This window comes from Dasypus novemcinctus, chromosome 14 (genome assembly GCF_030445035.2).
Source record: "Dasypus novemcinctus isolate mDasNov1 chromosome 14, mDasNov1.1.hap2, whole genome shotgun sequence".
NCBI classification, from domain to species: domain Eukaryota; kingdom Metazoa; phylum Chordata; class Mammalia; order Cingulata; family Dasypodidae; genus Dasypus; species Dasypus novemcinctus.
In genome coordinates, this window is record NC_080686.1 from 16,750,746 (window position 1) to 16,774,316 (window position 23,571).

The 23,571-nt window shown below is 41.5% G+C and overlaps 1 protein-coding gene across 1 annotated transcript in view; it reads left to right on the plus strand.

The window, feature by feature from the left end:
- The window catches only part of RGS20 (regulator of G protein signaling 20), a 71,044-nt gene that overhangs the window by 41,354 nt on the left and 6,119 nt on the right, over positions 1 to 23,571 (plus strand). Inside the window, 3 exon segments of the mRNA XM_023585023.3 lie at positions 4,844 to 4,992; positions 14,958 to 15,012; positions 15,015 to 15,046. Coding sequence (XP_023440791.2) covers positions 4,844 to 4,992; positions 14,958 to 15,012; positions 15,015 to 15,046 — 236 coding nt within the window.

A 23,571-nucleotide genomic window follows, 5' to 3' on the forward strand; every position in this document is an offset into this window, starting at 1 on the left:
CACAAGCCCTGAAGTGATCTTATCAAGTAATGGTCATCAAAGCCCCCTCAACGGAATTCAACACAATCAAAGGGTGTCACGCCCAGAGAAAGAGATTAGTTTACAAACCTAATCTTTCTGTTTTGGACATAATCTCAAACTGTCACAATCCGCAATAGCAGCTGCAGTGGGACACAGAGGTACTGAGCAGAACAGCATTGCCCTGGCAGAGAGCCAACTAGCAGACATTCTGCTATCCAGAAGCAGCCATCCTCTGCTCCAGAGCGAAAATACTTCAAGCGCCCAGGTGTGTTAAAAACAAAAGCAGGGAGGCGGAGGTGGCTCAGGCAATTGGGTTTCTACCTACCACGTTCGAGGGCCCAGGCTCGGTTCCCAGTGCCTCCTGGACAAGGCAAGCTGGCAGTGGGCAGGCACCGCGAGCTGACGCAACAAGGTGATATAACAAAAGAGATACAGAAAGGAAAGACAATGAGAGACAAAAAACCAGGGAGCTAAGGTGGCTTGGGTGATTGGGTGCCCCTCTCCCACATGGGAGGTCCCAGGTTTGGTTTCCGGTGCCTCCTAAAGAAAAGATGAGCAGACACAGAGAGCACACAGCAAATGGACACAGAGAGCAACCGCAAATGATGAAGAGGGGCGGGAGGCAGGATAAATAAGTAAGGCTTTTGGGGGGGAAAAAAAGCAGCTTAGAGGCTGTATCAATGGATTTGGGTCCCCACCAGGGGAATTTGTTTGTGAGGGTCTCTGAAGAAGGTCGTGAATTTGTGTCCTTCATTGGGATCTCATCTATACTTCTGTACCCTTATGAAGCCAGACCTCAGCTCTTGGGCCTCAAGAGATGAGAGATTTATTTTTCACATATTACCTGATGCTTCTTCATATTCCCACAGTGTAATTCTGAAAATCATGGCGACCTTCAGAATTTGGAAACAACAATGAAAATATTCAATAATGAAAGTAAACAGCTATTAATAGAATTATAGTACTGAGTTTAAGTTTACCAGAAAATAAGAAATAACCTTTCCAAGCTAATTTCAGTCAGGTCAACATTTTTTCTCACTGTTTTTAACTCCCACTTACCTAAAAGATCGTGATCAAGATGAAGAGCTTTCTTTGCGTTTAGTTGGCACTTTGAAAACAAGTCATCATAAATGTCAGTTTCCTAGGAATTTGGAAAAGCCATGCCTCTGTAGGATTATCTCTTCCTTAGGATCTGAAATATTTAATAAGCTGCCAACCTGTATTATTCCCATTTCCTCAGGCTGCTTTTGAAATGCCATAAATTATAGAATAAAGCAGCTGAGATTGCTTACACTGACTTTACATTCCCCTCCCTTCTGAGCTTTAGGATCTGCTAGTGTGGGCAGGTGGTTTCTGGAGGATTAAGTATGTGGCCCCCTTGAGTCGTCCCAGCCGATAATGGAGCAGTGCCGGGTCGTCTCTGCCAGACAGTACAGTGCATGCACACTCCACCCCCCGGAAAAGGGGATGGAGCGACAGTGCCAAAGAAGCACTGTTTCTGCGGTATTTAGAAAGAGCAAATGGAAATTAAATGGGTACTGAGTTCTCCCTCAGATAGAATGAAGACAAAGGAAAGGTACATGAAGTGCGTTCGGTTAAGCAGATGACATATCAATGCCTAAAAGGACTGGCTGTATCAGTGCATACACCAATGGCATATTTTTTCAGTCTCCTAAATGGTTAACAAGTAAAGAACATTCATTTACACTGTGCTATTAGACTTCATATTAAATTAGATACTACTGAAAAAAATATTTACTCTCTATAAAATGCTGGTAACACTGCATATGCAACTCTTCCCTAAATAGCAACACATTTGCCTTTTTAATAAACATGCAGTAATTTAAAACATCTCACTGTGCCAATTATGAGATGGCTAATAACAAGTTCCAATAAATCTGAAACCGAGAGGAAACGGATGCTTCTATTTCAGGAAATGACAAATACTATATACCGACTAAAAAAAAGGAAGAAATTATAGAAAAAAACAAAAGTCAAAAAAGAAACTGAAAATATAGTAAATAAGAAGTCTAAAAGGGTCCAGTGATTTATGGACAAAATTCCATAATGAGGAAAAAATAATTCCCTTATGAAGATAGATAATTGATAGATCCATAGATGATTGATAGATACAGAAAGATAGATGATAGAGATAGACTGACAGAGAGAAACTCCTGATAGCATATTACCAAATCAAAGTTATAAGAGAATAATCATATATTAGGCCCCCAAAAAGTTTACCTTAGTAAGGTTAGAGTGATTCAGCATTAAGTAATTCACTTCATTAACTGTTTGATGGAGAAAATCCATTTGATCTTGTCAATAATGTTTTAAAGGGAAGTGGATGTGGCTCGGGCAGTTGGGTGCCTACCTACCACACGAGAGGTCTTGGGTTTGGTTCCCAGTGCCTCCTAAAGAAGATGAGCAAAGCAGCGAGCTGATGCAATCGAGTTGACACAACGATACAACACAACGAAGAGATACAATGAGAGACACAGCAAGCAGGAAGCGGAGGTGGCTCGAGCGATTGGGCGCCTCTTTCCCACATGGGAGGTCCCAGGTCTGTTTCCCGGTGCTGCCTAAAAGGAAGACAAGCAGACAAAGAGAGCACACAACAAATAGACACAGAGAACAGACAGCAGGCACAAACAAAGGGGGGGGGCATAAATAAAAATAAATCTTTAAAAAGATTTTAATGTGAAAAAATTCAGCATTTTAAAAAACTGTTTATTAAAGAAAGTTTCAAATATAAATAAATGTCGAGAGAATAGTATAACAAGCACCCATGTGTTAATCATAGAACTTTAACAATGACCAACATTTTGCCTACCTTTCAGTATCCGTGGTTAAGTAGAATTTTTAGTTGGCTCTCAGCCTCTTCAATTCCTCCACAGACAAGCAGGATAAATTCTTCCAAAATCATGGGGAAAAAATAATCCCTTTATGAAGATAGAAAGATATAAATAATTATATAGACAAACACTCCTGTTCTTCGACACTCCAGAACCTAGTAATGAAGTGAAACCATACCTATTAATTTAGAGATTTGGGAACAGAGAGGTGGAAAGTAGTATATTTTTATAGAAATGGTCTGTATTTCTATACATCTTGTCATTTATTCCAAAGTGTAAATGATTTAAGAGGCCAAAATTATTGAGCCATGTGTAAGACTTCTAAGAAACTATCTAAGAAGTATTAATGATACAGAAGAAAAATGAAATAGGCTATGATAAAAAGGTAAACTTCAACAAGAATGAATTGAGATAGAGAAGAGTAAAGAAAAAGAAATGAGGAATTATCCATTAGGAATAGAGTTGACAACTCAGGACTAATCCAATAGAAATATTAAATGTAATCATCCAACATTATTCAATAGGGAAAGACAAAAAGTAGAAATGAGTTACACCTGTATACAGTGCATGAATTTGAATACTGTTGCAGCAACTCATGCCTCTGTTTTCATCTGACAGTGTCTAATATATTTAAGATTTTCAGCATTCATCAAAAACATGCGCAAGTGAATGGATAAGCAAATTGTGGTATATCTGGACACTGGAATTCTAGTCCGCAACACAAGCAACAAACTCAAAATAATTATGTTGATAGAAGGAAGCTGAGCAAAAAGGATTATATTTTATATGACTCTATAAAATTCTAGAACATGCAAACTAATATATAGTTATGGAAAGCCAATCAGTGACTGTCTGGGACAGGAAAGAGTGGGGAGTACCATGGGACATGGGGAAACATTGGGTGATGGATGTGTTAACTCAGATTGTGGTGATGGGTTCACAAGAGTATACATGTCAAAACTTAGCAAATGGTGTATTATATTTAAGCAAGTGCAGTTTATTGTATGTCAGGTATACCTCAATAAAGCTATGTAAATATTGTTTAAGGACAGACTTTGATAGAATTTGCCTTTGACTTCTGTTGTTTTCTTTTTTAGAGAAGTTGTAGGTTTACAGAACAATCATTCATAAAATACAGAGTCCTCATATACCACCCTTTTATTAACATCTTGTATTGGTGTGGTACATTTGTTGTAATTGATGAAAGAACATTTTTATAATTTTATTATTAACTCTAGTCCATGGTTCAACTTAGAGAGTTCACTGCTGTGTTGGATTTTTTTCTTTAATTGTTATTCTAGTAACGTATATACAACCCCAAATTTCCCCCTTTTAACCACATTCAAATATCTATTTCAATGGTGTTAATTATATCCAGTGCCTTGTGCTACCATCACCACCACCCATTTTCAAAACATTTTTATCACTCCAAATTGAAACTCTGCAGCCCCTGATACCTGCTTATCTATATTCTATCTCTATGAATTTGCTTATTCAAGATATTTCATCTAAGTGAGATCACACAATATTTGTTTGTGCCTGGCTTATCTCATTTAGCATTATCTTTTCAAAGTTCATCCATGCTGTCGCCTGTATCAGAACATCACTCCTTTTTATGGCTGCATAATACCCCACTGCCTGTATATGTCGCGTTTTGTTACCCGTTCGTCTTCCGTGGGTGCTGCCTTTTGGCTGTCGTGAATCCTGCTATGAACTTTGGTGTTCTCAGTGTCTCTCTATTCCTGGAATTTACCGGCATGTTTGGCAGATGCGGGACATTAAATAAATGTTTGAGAAATTAATGGATTCTAAGACCCTAAGCACCATTTTCACCAGAGTTCGCAGACTTGACCTGGACAGAGTCAGTCTGGCATCCGCTCAGCGACCCAAACGGCGAGTCCCTCGGGTTGTGGCATCCTTGTCATGCTGACAGTTCCCACCCCACCCCCTTTTTACACCCATCATTACAGTGTATGGGATCAGAACGCATGGAGATGCGGAAACGGCAGATGGCTGCAGCCCCGGAGACTCCAGGGGCGCCCCCCACCCAGCATCCCGTGGGCGACCGAGGCTCCAACGCCTGCTGCTTCTGCTGGTGCTGCTGCTGCAGCTGCTCGTGGTAAGATCTGGGCTCTTCCTTTTTTCTCTCTCTCTTTTTTTTGTTTAGTTTTTGCTTCTTTAACAACTTTATTTCCAATTCACAAAAATAAAAGAACAGAAAAGGCAGCTCAACAAGTTACGGAAACATGACTCCTGAAAAGTTCTTTTTCAGACACTTACATAATTCCACCTGCTAACTCAGTTGTTCCTCTAGTGTTCAGAAAGATGCACAGAAGAGCTAAATGACATAGTCAAGGTCTCCTTATTAATGAAAAAAAAATGAGGAAGGGGAAAAAATGCTTGATCATGTTCATCGCTCACAAAACCAAACCCAATATTCTTATTTTACCTTGAGACTTAATAGAGTGAGTTAATTAACTTAGAATTAATATGGTTTTTGTAGCACAAGCAAAGTTGGTACTATATTTTTGGGGCTTTTTTTTTCCTTCATCTTTTTTCTTTTTCTTTTTTAGTTATTCTTTGAGGGAAAGGTTTTTAAATGGGAAAATAGTTACCCCTGGATAATACCAATGTATGATGAATTCAACAAATGTTTTGTAAGCTATTACAAAGCAATCTGGGGCTGCAGGTGGAGAGCTGCCCGCCAATGAGATATACATATATATAATTTTTTAAACAGAATAAACAAAATAAATTTGCATTCTGATGAGTATGTGTGGGTGTATATGTAACGGGAAAATTGAGAAGGGAAGAGGAGAGGAACACCTAAAAATTATCCCCCACCTCCATCTCCCCAGCCTGCTCCTTTCCTCCTTCCCCCCAAAGTCATCATCCAACCAGACAGAAAAATGCAGGTCTCATATATGCCAGACATGGACGTGGTATCTGTGAAGGACACTGTCATGGGATGACTTGTGTGAAAGATGTGAACTCCTAAGTCCTGGTACCTGTGACTGTGACCTTTCTTGGGAAAGGCTCTGGGCAGATGAGTCAAGGTGATGTCACACTGAATGCAGGTGGGCTCCAAATCCGATATGACTGACGTCCTTATAAGAAGACGGGATTTTGGACAGAGACGCACAGGAGAGAAGGCCATGGGATGACAGATGCAGAGATTGGAGCATGCAGCTTCAAGGAGAGCCAGTGGCCACTAGGACCTAGGAGGAGCCAAGGAAGAGAGCCAGGGAGCCGTCTCCCCCGCAGAGCCTTCAAAGGGCACATGCCCCTCCCCACACCTTGATTTTGGACTTCCGGCCTTCAGAACCGTGAGAGAATTCATGTCTGTTGTTTTGAGTCACCTAATCTGTGGTGCTTTGTTACGGCAACCCCAGAAAAATAATACAGATACCGGAAAAAAAGAAAGGAAAAAGACAAGGATACATTCTAGCTTTTGAGGGACTCATATTCAAATCCCTAAAATCAGTCTGTGGCATTTTAAGATTATTTATGAGTCCCAAAAAAAAGAGAAGGGTTATGTTTGTAAATGTAGTTATTCCTCTGACCTTTTAGCAGTTTGATATTGTTTGTGAATTCCAAAAATAGGTATTGGATTATGTTTGTTAACTGACCTGTTCCTCTGGGCATATTAGATTGTATTATCTTCAAAGGTTTTGCTTTTTCTTGATTAAATTAGGATCAGGGCTGTGATTGGGCCACATAAGTGGGATGTTGAGTCCCCGCCCCCTTGGCAGGTGGACACTCCCACAGAAAACAACACGGCAGAGGAGAGAGTTGGAGTTTTGATACCGGAGCCCAGGAAGTAAATACAGAGAGAAGCAGATGCGTGAGGAAAGAGAGAAGGCTCCGTTAGGCACAGCAGAGGCCCTGGGAAGAGCGACAAGCCATTCACCTGTGTGTTTATAGCTGGCCTTGTGGAGAGAGCAGAGCAGCTGAGTCCAGAGAGAAAGGAGGCCCGGAAGAAAGATGAGACTTACCCCAGCCTACAGCCGATATTGGAAGAAGCTGGGACCACGAAGCCTTAAGAGGAAGAGGAAGCCTGAACCCTGGCAGACAGCGGCAGTCATCTTGTTCCAACACATGGAAACAGACTTTGGTGAGGAAAGTAACTGGAATTCCTGAGAGACGAGCCCTTTGTCAGCCTACAGCTGAGATCAGAAGAAGCTAGATCCACGGAGCCTTAAGGGGAAGTTGGAAGGAGAGACCAGACCCGCCATCTTACTTCCACAAGTGACAACCAACTTTGGTGGGAAAGCAACCTTGAGTTGGACTCTTTTGGGCCTTGTAACTGTAAGCTTCTACCCCAAATAAATACCCTTTCTAAAAGCCAACAGATTGCTGATACTTTGCATCAGCGTCCCTTTGGCTGACTAATACACAGCCTTACATATGTTAAACAACTAGAGGAGTCCTGTTAAGACAGTCTGGGATCTAAAAGTAACATTTGAGCAGAAATAGTGCCTGGATGGTTAGAAATGGGTACACTCAGGGAAGTCCGTAATTGGTGGTAAAGGCTTTAGGGAGGAGTTAAGATTTGAGATGGGTTTTTAAGGCTAGATGTATAAAGTATAGAGGGCCTGGATTTCATCTTCTGCCATTTCTGTTTTATTTACTTTTTGGTTTTTAATAAAGAGAAATGTCAAAATATATGCTGAAAACAGAGAGAAATCTCAAAATGTAGACTAACTTCCTGGGTACAGGAAGATACACAGTCTTTGCTGAAGTAGAAGAGGTATATGATGAACATAAAATATTTATGACCTTTTGTGTTACAGTTAAAAATCTGAAGAAATGTACACAGTTTACACATAAAAATAGGAAAGGTTGCATCTCTAAATCCTGGACATATGTGTGGTACTCAGTGTCAGCCGACTTGGTGACAACTTTAGGCAATTAAATTATTGTAAAGCAGGGAATGGATGTATTAAAAGCTCAAGTGGTTGATCCCTGGAACCTCCTAAACAAAACAACAAAACAAAACAAAACAATCAAGCAAATGGAAAAACCAACTCAGGGGAGCCAGTATATAGCTCAGTGGTTGAGTGCCGGTTTTCCACATACAAGGTCCCAGGCTCAATCCCCAAGCCCAGTATCTCAAAAACTATATATATTGTAAATCTATGTAGGCTTGGCTATACATTAGTCTGAGACCTCACTATCTACTGATATTGGGACTAATCAAGAAGAGTGATAGAGAACTAAAAGAACTGGTCTCTGGGGAGGAAATGTCTGGGATACACACACGGTGAAGTGTTATTCATCCATGAAAAGGAGTGACGTTCTGACACATGCTACAACAAAGATGCACCTTGATGGCATCATGTTGCGTGAAATAAGCCAGATGCAGAAGGACAAATATGTTATGATCTCACTAGCTAGAATAAGCAAATTTCATAGAAACAGAAAGTAAATGACAGTTTACCAGGGGGTGGGGATAGGAAGGAGAAGGAGTTGTTGCTTAATGGATGCAGAGCTTCTGTACGGGGTGATGAAAAAGTTGGAGGTTGGCGATGTAGTACAAAATTTTGAATGGAATTAATACCTCTTGATTGTACATTTGAAAGTTGTTAAAATGGGAAAATTAGATTTATACACATGTTACTATGATGAAAAAGTTGTTGTTTTTTTTTTAAGGAAGAAAGGGGGAGCAGGTATACTCAGCGGTTAAGTGCCTGCTTCACATGTACAAGGTCCAGAGTTCAATCCCAGGTATCTCCTGAGTAAAACACAGAGAGAGGGAGGAAGGAAGGCAGGAAAGAAGAATAGGGACTGTCCAGGAAGGTTTGGTTGGCTCCTAGTCAACCCAGGAGATAATGCACAGCAATAGATGCATCTGAGGACGGATGGAATCCTGATGCTGGGAGGCTAGGAATTTTGGGGCAGAACTCCAGATAGCAAGTAGGAATATGGGGGCAACAGAGTCGACAACAGGTAAAGCAGTGTGGCATGCAAGGCAAGACTTTGATTCCAAGTAGGAGTCTAGACAAACATCTAGGAAACTGAAGAAGCTTGGGTGGTAGCTTGAGAAAACATGTGGGGGTCTAATGGGAGAGAGTGTATGTGTAGGTGCCTTCTCCACTCTTTTACATTAATAGATCTCAGGGCTGAGTCAGCATGATTGTCAGAGATGTGCAAGGATTTCGGTTGCAGGTGTGGTCCCAGATGCTCCATCCCTTCCTCGCTTCTCTGCTGCCTTGGGCAACAGAAGGCTGAGCCCTTGGCCTGATTTGTACTGACGGTGGCAGAACACAGAGTAGGCTCCTCCAGTGAATCCCAGGGATAGCAAATAAAATAGGAACATAGACCTAGACCTAATAATAATAGCAATAACAATAACAGCACTTACTCTGTGTGAATATAAAAGACTACAGAGAAATATCTTCAAAGTACTGGAGAGAAATAACTAAAACTTACTGCACACAAAATTTATTCAAACGATCATTGATGTGGGGGTAAAAGGACAGTTGTACACATACCAAGGCCAACGCTACCCACAGACCTTCCTTAGGAACTATAAAAGGAGGGACTTCAGGAAGCAAAGGGAAAGCAGGTGCAGCCACGAGGAGTAAGTCACCAGGATGGACACAAAGGGGTCAAGTGCAACCATAAGATGCAGCCTGTAACTTTGTGTTAAAAGTGTAAAACCAAAACTCTAAACAAATAATTTCCTGTCAATGATAGACAAATCAAATCACTGTAGACTATTAGGAAAAGAAACATTATCTATAATTTCTTTCAAATTTAATGGTATTCGTTATTCATCAGAAATGTCATGTATAATTTTCACATCAATAGAAGACAACCAAAGAAATATGGAAAACTTTATCAACACATAACAAAGGTCCAATCAGTGAATGAGAGCCTGAACTATTCAGTACATCCCAGGAGGGAAGTGGATGTGGCTCAAGCAATTGGGCTGCCGTCTACCATATGGGAGGTCCAGGGTTTGACACCTGTGGCCTCCTGGTGAAGGCGAGCTGGCTCGTGTGGCGAGCTGCCTCTCATGGAGTGCTGCCCTGCACAGGAGTGCTGGCCCATGTGGACAGCTGACACAGCAAGATGACGCAACAAAAAGAGACATGGAAGAGAGATAAGACATGCAGCAGACCAGGGAGCTGAGGTGGCGCAAGAGAATAAGCAGCTCTCCCTCTCCAGAGGTCCCAGGATTGGTTCCCAGAGCCACCTAATGAGAAGACAAGCAGACACAGAAGTACACACCGCAAATGGACATGGAGAGCAGACAGTGGAGGGAAGGGGAGAACTAAATAAATAAATCTTAAATAAATAAATAAATAAATAAATCTCAGGATGTTTGGTGGTAGGGTCTTTCTAGGGTAGGTAATATATCATTTGGCCCGGGACTTCCTTGGTTTGAGCTTTGAAGAGTCCCACATCTAAGAAAATCTCTGGGTACTATGTAGCATCCATGTGGGAAAGAATTATAGACTATAGACTAATACTTCCACATTGCATGGTGTACAAAAATCAATTCTCCACTTCCCCAGAAAAAAATTCCAGATGATGTAAAACCTACATGTGAGGGAAGCAGATGTGGCTTAAGCAGTTGGGTACCTGCCTACCACGTGGGAGGTCCCAGGCTCAGTTCCTGGTGCCTCCTAAAGTCAGTGAGCAAGACAATGAGCTGATGACAAGATGATGCAATGAGGAGACACACAAGGAAACACAGTGAGAGACAAAGCAGGCGGCGGAGGGCGCTCAGGCTATAGGGCTCCTCCTCCTGCACGGGAGGTCCCAGGCTCTGTTCCCGGTGCCTCCTAAAAAGAAGACGAGCAGACACAGGGAGGACACAGAGAGCAGTCAGTGAGCGCAAACAGCCTACAGGGCGGGGGGTGGGGAGAAATAAATAAATAAAACTTAAAAAAATATAAATATAAAACCTACATGTGAATAGCCAAGAAGAAAATGTAGGATAATATGTTTATGACTGCGGTGTTGAGAAGAAATACTTTTGAATAAGGGGAAAAAAAGCAAAATCCCTAAAAGGAAAAGACTGATAAATTTGGCTAAATTAAGATGTAAACATGTTTTTAACAAGAGAAATGAGAACATATGTTCATACAAAACATTGTACGTGAATGTTCACTGTAGTATGACTCATAATACCAAAAAGTGGAAACAACCCATATGCCCATCAACCAATGAATAACCAAACTTGGCGTATTCACATGATGGAATACTGTGCAGCTGTAAGAAGAAATGAAGTCTAAAGCATATGACAACATGGATGATCCTGGAGGACATTATGTTGGGTGAAGCAAGCCAGACACAAAAGGACAAACACTGTATGACTGTGTTACTATGAACCAAATATATTGTGTAACATATAATCAAAAAATATTTGTATGTATCCAGTACATTTGAGAAATGTATGTTTTTATTATTCTATGTGTATATATATTTACACACACACACATATATATATACCTCCATATTAAAAAAGTGGATAAACAAAATGTGGAGTATCCATATATGGGAGTAGTATCCAACTATAAAAAACAATGAAGTTCTGATACTTGCTACAACAGGGATGAACCTTGAAAACATTGTGATGAGTGAAAGAAGCCAGTTACAAAAGACCACATATTGTATGATTCCATTCATATGAAATGTCTAGACAAGGCAATTCCATTGCAGCAGAAAATAAAGTAGTGGCCACCTACAGCTGGTGGGAAATGGGGAGTGATGACTAATATGTACAGTTTCTTTAGGGGGTGATGAAAATGTTCTAAAATTGACCGTGGTGATGGTTGCACAAATTTATGATTATATAGAAAACCATTGTATTGTCTATTTAAATTGGTGAATTGTATGGTATGTGAATTATTACTTAATAAAGTTATCTTTCAAATGTGTTTCACAAAAAATAACAAAAATAAAACTAAAAGATAAAATGCACTAGGAGAGGACAGTTACAATGCATTTAACAAAGAAAAATTCATATCCAGAATATATAAAGAACTGTAGGAAGTTACTAAGAAAATAACAACCAAAAGAAAAGTAAACAGATAAAATGAAATAGAAGAGAAAATCCACTTGTGTCCCTACTGACAAGGTTCAGATAAATGAGGATTAAAATGAGATAACACTTCACACCTATTGGGTTGGCAAAAAGTCTAAAAGTCTGTAAATATCATGTGCTAGGGAAAAGTAAAGAAACGGGAACTCTCAGACACTGTCAGAGAGCGTGTAAAGTGGTACAACTACTGGGAAAACAATTTGGCAGCATCTGGTAAATCTGAAGATGTGCATAGCCCTCGAACAGCAATTCCACTTCCAAGAACACAACCTTCCCTAGAAAAAACTCTCCCACGTATGCAAATGGAGCAGTGCAGAAAGACTCTGCAGAATTAATATGATGGCAAATTGAAAACAGCTCTCAGTTTCACGAACAGCAGACTGGATACCTAGATGGCGGGATAGCTATGCGTGTGACATTGTTGTTTTAGTTTCTGCGGCTGCTCAAGCAAAAACCATGCAATGGGTTGGCTTAAACAGTGGGAATTTATTAGCTCGTGGGTTTGAGGGCAGGAGAAAGTCCAAATCCAGGGGTCATGCAGCAGTGCTTACTACCCAAAAGGCTGGCATTCGGAGGGCTGGCTGCCAGCTGAGCCTTGCTCCCGGGCGCCCGGGTTCATGGCAAAGCACATGGTGGCCTCTCCTGGCCTCTTCCTTTCTCTTACGGGTCCCAGTGAGCACAGCGTTTTGCTTCCAGTGGCGGGCGCGCTCTCCCTCTCTCTCCCTCCTCTCCCTCTCTCCTTCTCTCCCCCTCTCCCCCTCTCCCCCTCTCTCTCCTTCTCTCACCTCTCTCTCTCTCTACCTCTCTCTCCCTCTCTCCCTCCCTCTCCTTCTCTCTCCCCTCTCTCTCTCTCCCTCTCTCCCTCTCTCCCTCCCTCTCCTTCTCTCTCCCTCTCTCTCTCTCTCTCCCTCTCTCCCTCTCTCTCCTTCTCTCTCCCTCTCCCTCTCTCTCCCTCTCTCTCTCCCTCTCTCCCCCTCTCTCCCTCTCTCTCCCTCTCTCTCCCTCCTCTCTCTCCCTCTGTCTCCCTCTCTCTCTCTCCCTCTCTCCCTCCCTCTCTCTCTCTCTCTCCCTCTCTCCCTCTCTCTCCTTCTCTCTCCCTCTCCCTCTCTCTCCCTCTCTCTCCCTCTCTCCCTCTCTCTCCCTCTCTCCCTCTCTCTCCCTCTCTCTCCCTCTCTCTCCCTCTCCCTCCCTCTCCCTCTCTCTCCTTCTCTCCCCCTCTCTCTCCTTCTCTCTCCCTCTCTCTCTCTCTCTCCCTCTCTCTCCTTCTCTCTCCCTCTGTCTCCTTCTCTCTCCCTCTCCCTCTCTCCTTCTCTCCCCCTCTCCCTCTCTCTCCCTCTCTCTCCTTCTCTCTCCCTCTGTCTCCTTCTCTCTCCCTCTCCCTCTCTCCTTCTCTCCCCCTCTCCCTCTCCCTCTCTCCTTCTCTCCCCCTCTCCCTCTCTCTCTCTCTCTCCCTCTCTCCCTCTCCCTCTCTCTCCCTCTCTCTCCCTCTCCCTCTCTCTCCCTCTCTCTCTCTCTCTCCCTCTCTCCCTCTCCCTCTCTCTCCCTCTCTCTCCCTCTCCCTCTCTCTCCCTCTCTCCTTCTCTCCCCCTCTCCCTCTCTCTCCCCCTCTCCCTCTCCCTCTCTCCTTCTCTCCCCCTCTCCCTCTCTCTCCCTCTCTCTCTCTCTCTCCCTCTCTCTCTCTCCCTCTCTCCCTCTCCCTCTCTCTCCCTCTCTCTCCCTCTCCCTCTCTCTCCCTCTCTCTCTCTCTCTCCCTCTCTCCCTCTCTCACCCTCTCTCTCCCTCTCCCTCTCTCTCCTTCTCTCCCCCTCTCTCTCCTTCTCTCTCCCTCTCTCTCCCTCCCTCTCTCTCCTTCTCTCCCCCTCTCTCTCCTTCTCTCTCCCTCTCTCTCTCTCTCTCCCTCTCTCTCCTTCTCTCCCCCTCTCTCTCCTTCTCTCTCCCTCTCTCTCTCTCTCCTTCTCTTTCTCTCCCCACCCCCACCTAAAGGAATGGCTTATGTTTAAGAACATACTTTTCTGAGGTTCATACAGTTCCAAACCACACCAGCCATACAGCATTTAACTTCCTGTGCTGAAGAAAAAGAGCAAATGATAAAACATTATATATTATAACACCTTTTATTCGAAGTGCGAAAGGAGGCATATGAATATACTCTGTATGTATGGAGTAGCATAAACACGAATGTGAGCAATCAATGACAAGTCGTGCTTATCTCTTGGGTGGAGAGGGGGAAATGGGCTGGAGGAAGGAATATAGGAAATGTCAACTCATTTAATATTTCATTTCCTTGGGTTTTTTCTCTCACCTTATGCTTCCGAGACGTATCCATGTTGATACATGTAGTAATGTCCATTTTTAAGAAAGGTAACTGGCAAGCTGGTTTCTAAGCCCAGACGTCAATCTTTCTCACAGCTCTGCTTCATTGCTTCTGACATTCGGTGCTGTGAAGGGAGTTATTGATGGTTTTTTTTCCCTTGAAAATAAACTTTTTTTTTTAACCCTTCCTGGGAGGTTGAAGATTTTTTGCCTCTTTATTTCTCAAAAATTTGTCAAAATATCTCTAACCACAGGTCTTCCTTCCTGAATATTTCTAAAATACAGTGAGCCACTCCCTTGGCCTCTCTGCACATCTTCTTGCTCTGCTCTAACAGCCACGATAGACCGAGGGAAAGAACACTTGACCAAAAAATATATTCTTCACTTTCTCAAGGGCACATCTCCTTAAAAAATATTCCTCCTTTCCAAAACAATATGAGATGTGGGGGGGGGGGGGGAAATGTCAAAGCTTAAATAAATTGTGCATTATTTCGTTCACAAACGGCTTCCAGTTCTCTTGGGAATTTTGTGCCAACTCCATCATTTCTTTTCCTTCTTCCTTTTGATTTTCTTAAAACCAATCAAGTTCTTTTTTTTTTTTCAAGAAGAGGAAGAAAATCTACTTGGGGGGGTGAAGTTATCTTTAAAATGTGTGTAAAAGAGATTTCCTTGACCAGCCTGGTCTCCACTGATGTGCAAATCCTTGTGCCTTGCAGTCTAACTGTCAGAAACCAAGAGGATCAGAGACCCAGGAGAGCCTCCCAGGAGCTCATAGAGCAGAAGACCTCCCAGCCTGCGAGGACAGGTGACACCCCGGCCACTAAGGTCACCAAGTGGCCAGAAGTGCCAATTTTATTCATGGCTTTTTTTTTGCCTTACGTGTTTCAACAGAATACAGCATTTCAATTGCGTTATCGACCATCTTGTCCTAACCTCCAGATATAATTACCACCAGTCGGTTTTTTTAATATCCTCAAGGAATTTTCCAAGCATTTACATACAGTTGCATTAAAATGGGATCTGTCCCTACATCCTGAATCTAATTTTTTTTTTAAGATTTATTTTATTTATTTCTTCCCCCCGCCCCCCTTTGTCTCCTCTCTTGTGTCCATTTGCTGTGTGTTCTTCCGTGTCCGCTTGCATTCTCAGTGGCTCCGGGAATCTGTCTCTTTTTTTGTTGCACCATCTTGCTGCGTCAGCTCTCGGTGTGTGTGGCACCACTCCTGGGTGGGCTACGCTTTTTTCACGTGGGGTGGCTCTCTTTGTGGGGTGCACTCCATGCCTGTGGGGCTCCCCTATGTGGGGGACACCCCTGCGTGGCACAGCACTCCTTGCACATGGCAGCACTGCGTGTGGGCCAGCTCATCGCATGGGTCAGGAGGCCCTGGGTTTGAACCCTGGACCTCCCATATATATGGTAGGCGGATGCTCTATCAGTTGAGCCAAATCCACTTCCCCTGAATCTAATTTTGAACTATTATTTAGTCCTCTCTGTTTAATTGTTTTCTTTGCTAATGATTCTGGTTTTTATAACTAACTTTTTCTGGTCTTGAGCTTTTCATTTATGTTTCATTGCTGGGCCAGTTGTAATCCATCTTCAAGATGCGTTTTCAAGAAAAGGATGTTGATTTTACATTTTGACCCTTTGTCTATGTGAGAATGTTCTTTTATAACCTTCATGTGATTAGGACATGTTAGTTATGTATGAAATTCTTAGATTACAACCTTTACCCCTCAAAACTAAAGAGAGCTTTTGGCAGGATGACGGAGTAGTTAAACCGAGGGTCTTCCCAACACAGATAAGAGATTTGGTATAAAATATAATTTTTTGCATTGCTGTGCTCCCAGAAAGTATGGAAAACCACAAAGTAGCCTGAAAAAAAAACCAAATCACAAAGCAAAAGATAAATAAGGGGCTAATGCCTGAGTAGTGACTGCTAAACACAGGAAAGGAGGGTTTTCTTTAAGAGCAAATGCTGATAACATCATTGCTAGAGGGAGAAGTAGAAATGGGCTAAGGGTTCCCAGGTCAAAGTAGGATGCTTTAGGAATTCGATGTAGTCCCAGGTCTCAAGCAGCAAACACACATCCTCTCTGAAGGAAAGAAAACATCCTTGATTTTGGCCCTTGGTTCCCTACAGAAGATGAACCAATATGGGCTCCTGGTGAAAGATGACCAAACTGTGGGAAACACACCAGCACAAATGGGAGTCAATAGAAACCACACTCAGATTTAGAGCCCAAAGGGCTTCTTCAGATGTAAGAATTATTTGCTGCAAAATATAAAAGAATTGTCTAGGAAATGTTTCAGGAAATAGAAGGTGGAATCACGAAAATGAGTTAGCAAAATTCTACCATCAAAAATGGCCAAGGGGGAAGCAGATGTGGCTCAACCAGTTGGGTACCTGCGTACCACATGGGAGGTCCCGGGCTTGGGTCTCATGCCTCCTAAAGAAGATGAGCAGATGCCACACCTGCTGCAATAAGCTAGATGCCACACTGCTGCAATGAGCAGATGCCTAAACAAGCAGATGCCATGAGCCAGCAGACACCACAGCCTGCAGGGAGCAGGTGTGGCTCAGGTTGTTGTGCACTCACCTCCCATGTGAGATGTCCCAGGTTCAGTTCCCAGTGCCTCCTGAAAAAGGTAAGCAAATAAGGAGCAGAGCAAACAATGAGCAGATAGATGAGCGAACTATCTGGGGGAGGAGTGGGGATAAGTAAAATAATAGTAAAAGTAAATCTTTTAAAAAATGACCAAGGGGAGCAGATGTGGCTCAAGCAATTGAGTGCTTGCCTCCCACATGGGAGGTCCTGGGTTTGGTCCCCAGTGCTTCCTAAAGAAAACAAACTATGAGCAGACAACAAGCAGATAAAAGCAAAAACAACTAGCAGGCAATAAGCAAAACAACAAGCAGACAACAAGCCAAAAAGAACTTAGTAGGGAGTGGATGTGACTCAAGCAGTTGAGTACCCACCTCCCACCCCGGGGGTCCTGAGTTTGATCCTGGTGCTTCCTTAAGAGACCACGAGCAAAGCAATGAGCAAACAGACAAGGGAGCCAACGTGGGGGGGTGGGGGGCAGTAATGACCAAGAGGATTGTGACATTGTACTGTGGTTTGTTCAAGATGTTATCAGGGTGAGAAAAATTTTGTAAAGGATCTCTCTCTACTATTTCTTACCATGACATGTGAACTTACAGTGATCTCAAAATAAAATATTTAATTTAAGAAAAAAATTAAGCAATATATAAATAAAGAAAACAATCCAACCTCTAAGAGATATAACATTGCTAACACTTTTTTTAAAATGACCCAGAAGGATTTGAAAAAGAATATCCCAGAACTTTTTAAAGTGAAAATTGATTCTTAAAATTAAAAAAAAATCAATGGATGATTGAAATAGCATATTAGATACTTCTAAAGAAATAATTAGTGAACCTGAAGGTATCCAAAAAGGGTGAGAGACAAGGAAATAGAAAATATAAAAGGAAGTTAAAATTAATGGAGGCTAGAATGACAAAAATCTAACATTCTAATCTAATCAGAGTCCCAGATTAAAAGAAAAGAGGCAAGAAATAATGAATAAGCTTATCCAGTCCTGCTGAAAGACATGAATTTATGTATCTATATCTATCTATCTATCTTTCTATGTATCTCCCTGTCTGTCAGCTTGTCTATCTAATCCCATAATATTTATCAAGCAAGATACATGAAAAGCAGTCTATACCTAGACATAATTGTAGTGAAACTGCAGAATACAAATGACAAGAGGAGAACATAAAAGCAGACAGAAATTTAAAAAAGAGCTTTACCTACAAAAGAACAAGAATTACTGTCTTTCAGGAGTAAGAGGGAAAGAAAGTCATTTTCAGATCCACTGAAACAGACAGCCATAGACATGCAAAGACCCTCTACAGGATACCTTCAAGGAGAGAAAAACTGATCCCAGAGGGAAGTCAGAGCTGCTAGAAGGAACACTGAGCAAAGCAGCTGGTGCAGACGTAAGTGGATCTAAACAAATACCATCTTCATAAAATAATAACAGTGCCTAATTCCGAAGTTAAATATAAGAACTCAGTTGCTGAACAGTAGGCAAAAAAGGTGGTAGGGACATGCCCAAGTAATGTAAAACCATGGAAAATCAAAGGGGGCAAAAGTAAACAGAAAAAGTATACCAAATAGCTAGAGTAGCTAAAAGAGTTGTAATAATAATTAACACAGCACCATGTGTCAACAACTAAGTGCCTTACATGTGTCGATTTGTTTATTCTTCATAACACTATGAAGCTGAAACTATTATTTTCCCAAAGGGATTCAGTCATTGAATTAGCCCATGGTCTCAAGGCCAGTGCAGGAGAACACCCAGAGAGGTGTAGATTGCTCTCTGCATAGACACCTGCATCCCACTTGCCAAGCTGCTTTCCATTCTTCCCTCATGGGGGACTGTGTCCCACCTGAGCTGGGGGAGCCTTTTTCTAATTTGCACAAAGAAACTACTACTGGGAGCCTTGCAGAAATCATGGAGCTGCGACTGAAATTCAGTCTGACTCCAGAGCTGATTTACCTCCAGTCTCCTATTTTATACTGGTTCCCTGTATTATGATCCAACCACATATACTTTAAAATTTTAGAAAGCACTCTAGGGAGGGAGAGGGTCACTACTGAAATGATACAGGATTTAGTTCCCTGGGAAGACATAATAAATTGTATGTCCCTAATAAAATAAACCCAAAACATAAAGGACAAAAATTGTTATAGCTAGAGCAAGAAATTTATAAGTCTCCTATCATAGTAGAAGATTTACACATTCACCTCTCAGTTATTGATATTTCTAAAAGACAGAAATTTTAGACAAGTTACAAAAATTTGAAAAAATACAAGTAGCATGGTTACTGGTCATGTATAGAAACCTGCATCTAACAGTTTGAAAATACATATTCTTCACAGGCATACATGAAACACTTATAATAACTGACCAAATATGATCTCATAAAAAGCCAAAATAAATTTCAAGGACCATTATGAAGCAGACTATTTTTTCTAACCTGAATACAATTAAAATAGAAGTCAACAATAAAAACATAAACTGAATATCCTCATATATTTAGTAATTTAACTCCAAAGTAAAAGAAAGAATTATAATAAAGGTTTTTTTAAATTTGTAACAGATGACATGAAAATATTACATATCAATCTTGTGGGATGCAGGGAAAGCAGTAAGTAGAAAAAAATTTATAACCTTAAATTTTTATTTCAGAGAAAAAGAAAGACCAATTGCTCATGAATTAAGTGCTCAATTTAAGAATAAGCACCAAAAAAAGTAAAAGGAAGGAGATAAATATAAACACAAAAATTAATGAAATAGTTCCATGGAGGTGGCAGATTGGAGTGACATAGGACTCACTTCTCTCCCAGAAAAATAGCTAGAGGACAGACAGAAACAGCCTGGAAAATAACGTTCTAAGGTTTAGGACACAGGGAAGGGCTGGACACCATCTGAAAGAGAGACGGACAAAGGAAAGGAAGCTCTTTGGGAAAACCAAGCTAAAGCTGCAGTGCAGCTGCTGGCACCCATCCCCCCACCTTCGCAGCAGACAACCTTGGATTCTCTGGCCTCTGGCCACAGCTACGGACAGAGGGGGCTGCAGGGCCCACCTCCCCTGGAAAGAGGAAAGAGAGGAGCACCGCCTAAGGCTGATGGAGCTTTTGGTCTGTGCTCCACAAGCCCTTCGAGGCCAGGAGGGGCCACCCCATAGTCTGCCCTGGGAGCTGGCTTGGTTCTGAAGAGACCTGACCTTCTCAACACCCTCCCTACTGACAGGACTGGTTGTTGAGGACACAGAGGGGAGAGCAATTATTTCCTACCTGGGAAGAGGAAGAGGCTGCCAGTGAAAGTTGGAGAACAACTGAGCAAGTTTGATTTGCGATAGCCTTAAAGCAGGATCCTCTTCGCATTGTGGGGGTCAGTGCTGCAGGGAGCATCTGCCAACCAGGCTTTACCATGAGAGGGCTGCCTTAGAGCACCATCTGCTGGCAAACCAACGACATGCATGCGAGGAAATGAAAAGTAAAAAACGACATGCATGCGAGGAAATGAAAAGTAAAAACGTGAGAGGCTTTTTCTGGCCTTTACAACGTCCCTCCCCAAGGCCCTTGGAAGCAGGTCTGCAACCCATTACTGGGTCCATGACCCAGATTTGAGCAAAAATTAATGAAGTGGAAAAAAAGGCACAATAGAAAAGATCAAGGCAAAAATTATTTCTTTTAAAAGACTTATAGATATGCTCTGATTGATAAAAAAACAAACAAACAAAAAGAGAAGTCATCATCAAACAATATTAGAAGAATGTAATAGTTATCCAGTGGGGATCGATAATAAGATAACAACAGGATGAATTTATGCCCGTGAACGTAATAGTTTGGATACCCTGAACAAATTCCTGAAAAGGGGGAAATTACTAAAGCAGACTCAAGAAGAAATGAAGGGTCAGAATAGTCCTATAACTATTAAAATAAGAATAGCAGGGAAGCAAATGTGGCTCAGCCTACCATATGGGAGGACTCAGGTTTGATCCCTGGGGCCTCCTGGTGAAAAAGAAAAAGAGAAAGCATGTCCGTGTAAGTGCCCACATGGTGAGTGTGAGTGCCCGTGTGGTGAGCCAATGCCCACGCAAATGAGTCATACAGCAAGATGATGACACCTTAAAAGAGAGACAAAATCCTAGAAGACAGAAAATGAGAAGACAACACAGACAGCAAAAACAGCAGGGTGGGAGGAGGGGAAGGGGGAAAAATAAATAAATAGCTACATCTTTTAAAAAAAGGATATCAAAAACTAATAACCTTTATACAAAACAGACAGTAAATCCAGTTGGTCTTACAGACTAGTTCAACAAAATATACCAGGAATAGATCATTCCAGTGGCATACAATCCTTGTATAAATGTCTAAGAGGCCAACATAACATCTATACCAAAACTGGATGAGGACAGTACAAGAATGGAAACTTAGAGGCAAGTCTTATTTAAGAATTCTGGCAACACACAATATGGCTGACTCTTAGAACATAATATTGGGTGAAAACAAGTCATGTAAAATAAAATATAGTAAGCCATTTTTATAAATTTGAAAAAATAAAGAATACATTTTTCAGGGAGATATATATGTATATATATTTGTAAAAACTGTAAAAAAATAAAAGGGTAAGGGAAAAAATAATAAAGATCATTATTAGATTTTTTTAAAAACCTCAATACAAGTGAAATAGAATTCTAAAAATCACATAAATTAAAAAAGGGTAAGCACAAAATCAAGTCCCCTCTGTGAGTGGTTGGGGAGAGGAGGTGGCAAGTGTGTGGAAGGAGCACACAGGTAAATGTTATTTTGTTGATAATGTTCCAGTTCTTATATTAAATGGTAAATTCATAGGTGTTTGTTTTGTTGTCACCCTTCATAACTTGCATTTATATTATTAATATATACCATCAAATTGCATTATTCGTGGATTCAGTATTTGCAAATTTGGCTACTTGCTAAAATTTATGTGTATATTCCAAATAAATTTTCATGGCACTTTCCTGGGCCTTTGTGGACAAGTGCAGAGAGGTGAAAAGTTTGAGTCACCAGATGCACATGTTCCCAGCTAAGATTGAATTAGGTAACATTCTGCCTTCTTTCAGCTCTTATACAGTAAAAAAAGTGTCTTTTTCACAACATATTTAGTGCCACATTTTTTGTACTTTTGTGCTTTTTGTTGATGATTTTGCCAAGGTGCTGTCTCTTGTTCCTACACACAGGAAGGCTGTAATGTGCCTCATGGATAAATGTGTGTGTTAGATAAGTGTTGTTCAGGCATGAGTTAAAGTGATGTTAGCTTGAGTTGAATGTGAATGAATCAACAATATATATTAAATAAGGTGTCTTTAAACAGAAACACACCTATAAGAAGGTAACTATTGACCCATTGATCAAAATCTTGTGACCAGAAGCTCACAGGAACCTAACCCTATATTTCTCTTAGGGGCAACAGTTTAGTAATTGCCAATTCAGTGTATACCACAACTTTATAGAACAGAAAGAACTACTGTGAATAATGAGAATCAATTGTGTATTCTTTTCTCTTTCTCAAATATTACATAATTTTCAAAAACGCTAAATAGACACTGCCTCATTTTTATTCCAGAGGCTAGTGTGGTTATTTCTGATTTAGTTCCATTGTCGGTGGTTGGGGGAAGCTTGAGGAATCGATCATTGGATGAGATACTTCAGGGCTCCAGCCTGCCACAGAAGCTTTGAATGGCCAGAAAGAACTGGCAAACATGGCTTTCGTAGAGCTCCAGAAAACAATTAAATGACTGGAGTAACAAGGCTAGTGCTGAATCAAGAAAATGGCCACCCTGGCTGGCCCTTCCCCATCCCTTCACCAGTTTGGTACAGAGCTGGCCCATGGTCCCAATGTAGATCCCTGGCGCCTCAGGTTCTGGAGGGAGCAGAGTAACCCCCATGCATAGATAGGCAGGATGTATGTCTAGCCCAATCTGTCTGGTGGCAGCCTGAGGGACTTGCCATCCCAGAACTTACCCTGTGTGTAGAAGGTGGCTCACCAAGCTCTTCTCACTCTGAGAGAGAAGTCAAGTGACTACCTCAACCAAGGCATTGCTGTCTGTAGGAAATATGGTATAGTGCCCGAAACCATGAGGAAACTTCCCTAAGGAAGAGGGGATTTTTGTATTTGTTTAGACAGGGCAATTCCCAGGGCCACATATACATGCCCAAGACAAGATGGCGTGCACAGAAAGGACCAGGACCTATTCTGTAAATGCACCGTATGGATAAGCTCTGAAGAACACACACAGATCAGTCTGCAAAGACTGTGAAAGATGCTTTCTATTTTAAGGAAAAGCTCTGTCATAACACTACCTCAATATCAACTTACAGAACAGATGCCTCAGAGTCTAAATTTTTGCAAGAACATTAAAATATCAAAATCTCCAGGTTCCAACAAAAGATGACAAAATACACAAAGAAACAGGAAGTGATGTCCCAGACAAGAGAGAAGATCAAAGCATTAGAAACCATCAGTGAGCAGGATCAGACCTGAGAGATACCAGACAATTTTTTTAATGGCACCAAATATGCTCAAAGAGTTAAAGAAAAACATGGACAAAGAACTGAAGGAAATCAAGAAAATGAATAGATAAACATAGAAAATATTAAGAGGGAGATGAAGATTATTTGAAAAGGAACCAACCAGAGCTGAAGATGACAGTCACAGAAATTTAAAATTCCCTGGAGGCATTCAGCAACAATTTGGAGGTAGCAGAGGAA